Source organism: Dendrobium catenatum, unplaced genomic scaffold (assembly GCF_001605985.2).
Source record: "Dendrobium catenatum unplaced genomic scaffold, ASM160598v2 original_scaffold_104150, whole genome shotgun sequence".
Taxonomy (NCBI): Eukaryota; Viridiplantae; Streptophyta; class Magnoliopsida; order Asparagales; family Orchidaceae; genus Dendrobium; species Dendrobium catenatum.
In genome coordinates, this window is record NW_021422588.1 from 1 (window position 1) to 895 (window position 895).

At 45.6% G+C, this 895-nt stretch overlaps 1 protein-coding gene across 1 annotated transcript; it reads right to left on the reverse strand.

The window, feature by feature from the left end:
• Positions 1–246: 246 nt before the first annotated feature.
• On the reverse strand, positions 247–753 carry LOC110114444 (mannose-specific lectin-like). Its single transcript, XM_020847324.2, has one exon. The coding sequence runs from the start codon at positions 751–753 to the stop codon at positions 247–249; it is 507 nt and encodes a 168-aa protein (XP_020702983.1).
• Positions 754–895: the final 142 nt, after the last annotated feature.

The following is an 895-nucleotide window of genomic DNA, read 5'->3' on the forward strand; positions in this document are numbered from 1 at the left end:
GTAGATTCATTCAAATTCGTTACTCAACCCAATAATTTAACCAGCAAAAAGCTCGTGAAATATATAATTTAATTTAGATAAGAAACTAATTATTTGATACAGTCTTTCATACCGCAGCAACACACAATCACTGCAAAATTAACTTGTTTAGGCCGGCAATAGCATCGCAGGAGCCAATGCCTTTTTATTCAAAATATATACTAACAATACTTCATTCATCTTCACTGTATTAATGTTACTCGTTGTTCAAGGATACAGCTCCTTCACCTTGTTCTGTGCAGCGCCGGATGTCGCCGCTGTGCCGTTGCTATGCGGGATGACGAAAACATCAGCATTGCCAACGTTAGTTCCAGTCGCCCAAATAGCGTTGTTAGCGTTATCGTATATGACGACGTTGCGATCTCTCTGGAGGATGAGATAATAATCACCGTCTTGGCGATTGGTGTTGCTCGCCCAGATAGCATCACCGTTACTATATATTACGAGATTGCCATCGGTTTGCATGGTGAGAACACAGTCGGAGGCCTGTCCGTTGGTCCCCGAGGCCCAGACGGCTCCGCCGTTATCGTAGAGAACGAGGTTACAATCTTGTTGCATGATGAATAAGTAGGTGCCTTCTGCGAGTGATTGTCCAGGGTTAAGGGATTGGCCGGCGTTCAGGCGGTCGTCGGCGGAGACAGGAGGGGTTAGGAGGCTAAATAAGGCGGTGGCGGAGAGGAGGAGGAGGAGGAGGATTGTTGGGGAGGAGGCCATGGCCTTCTGTGTGGATTGATTTGGAGGCTGGGGAAGTGCATGGTGAAGGGAAGATAGGTCGCTATTTATAATAAATGACACGTAAGAATGATATTATAATAATATATGTATGAGATCGAGCATTGCGCCGCGTACCATTTTA

Coding starts and splice junctions, on each gene's coding strand:
- LOC110114444 (XM_020847324.2), bottom strand. CDS start 753: ATGGCCTCCTCCCCAACAATCCTCCTCCTCCTCCTCCTCTCCGCCACC.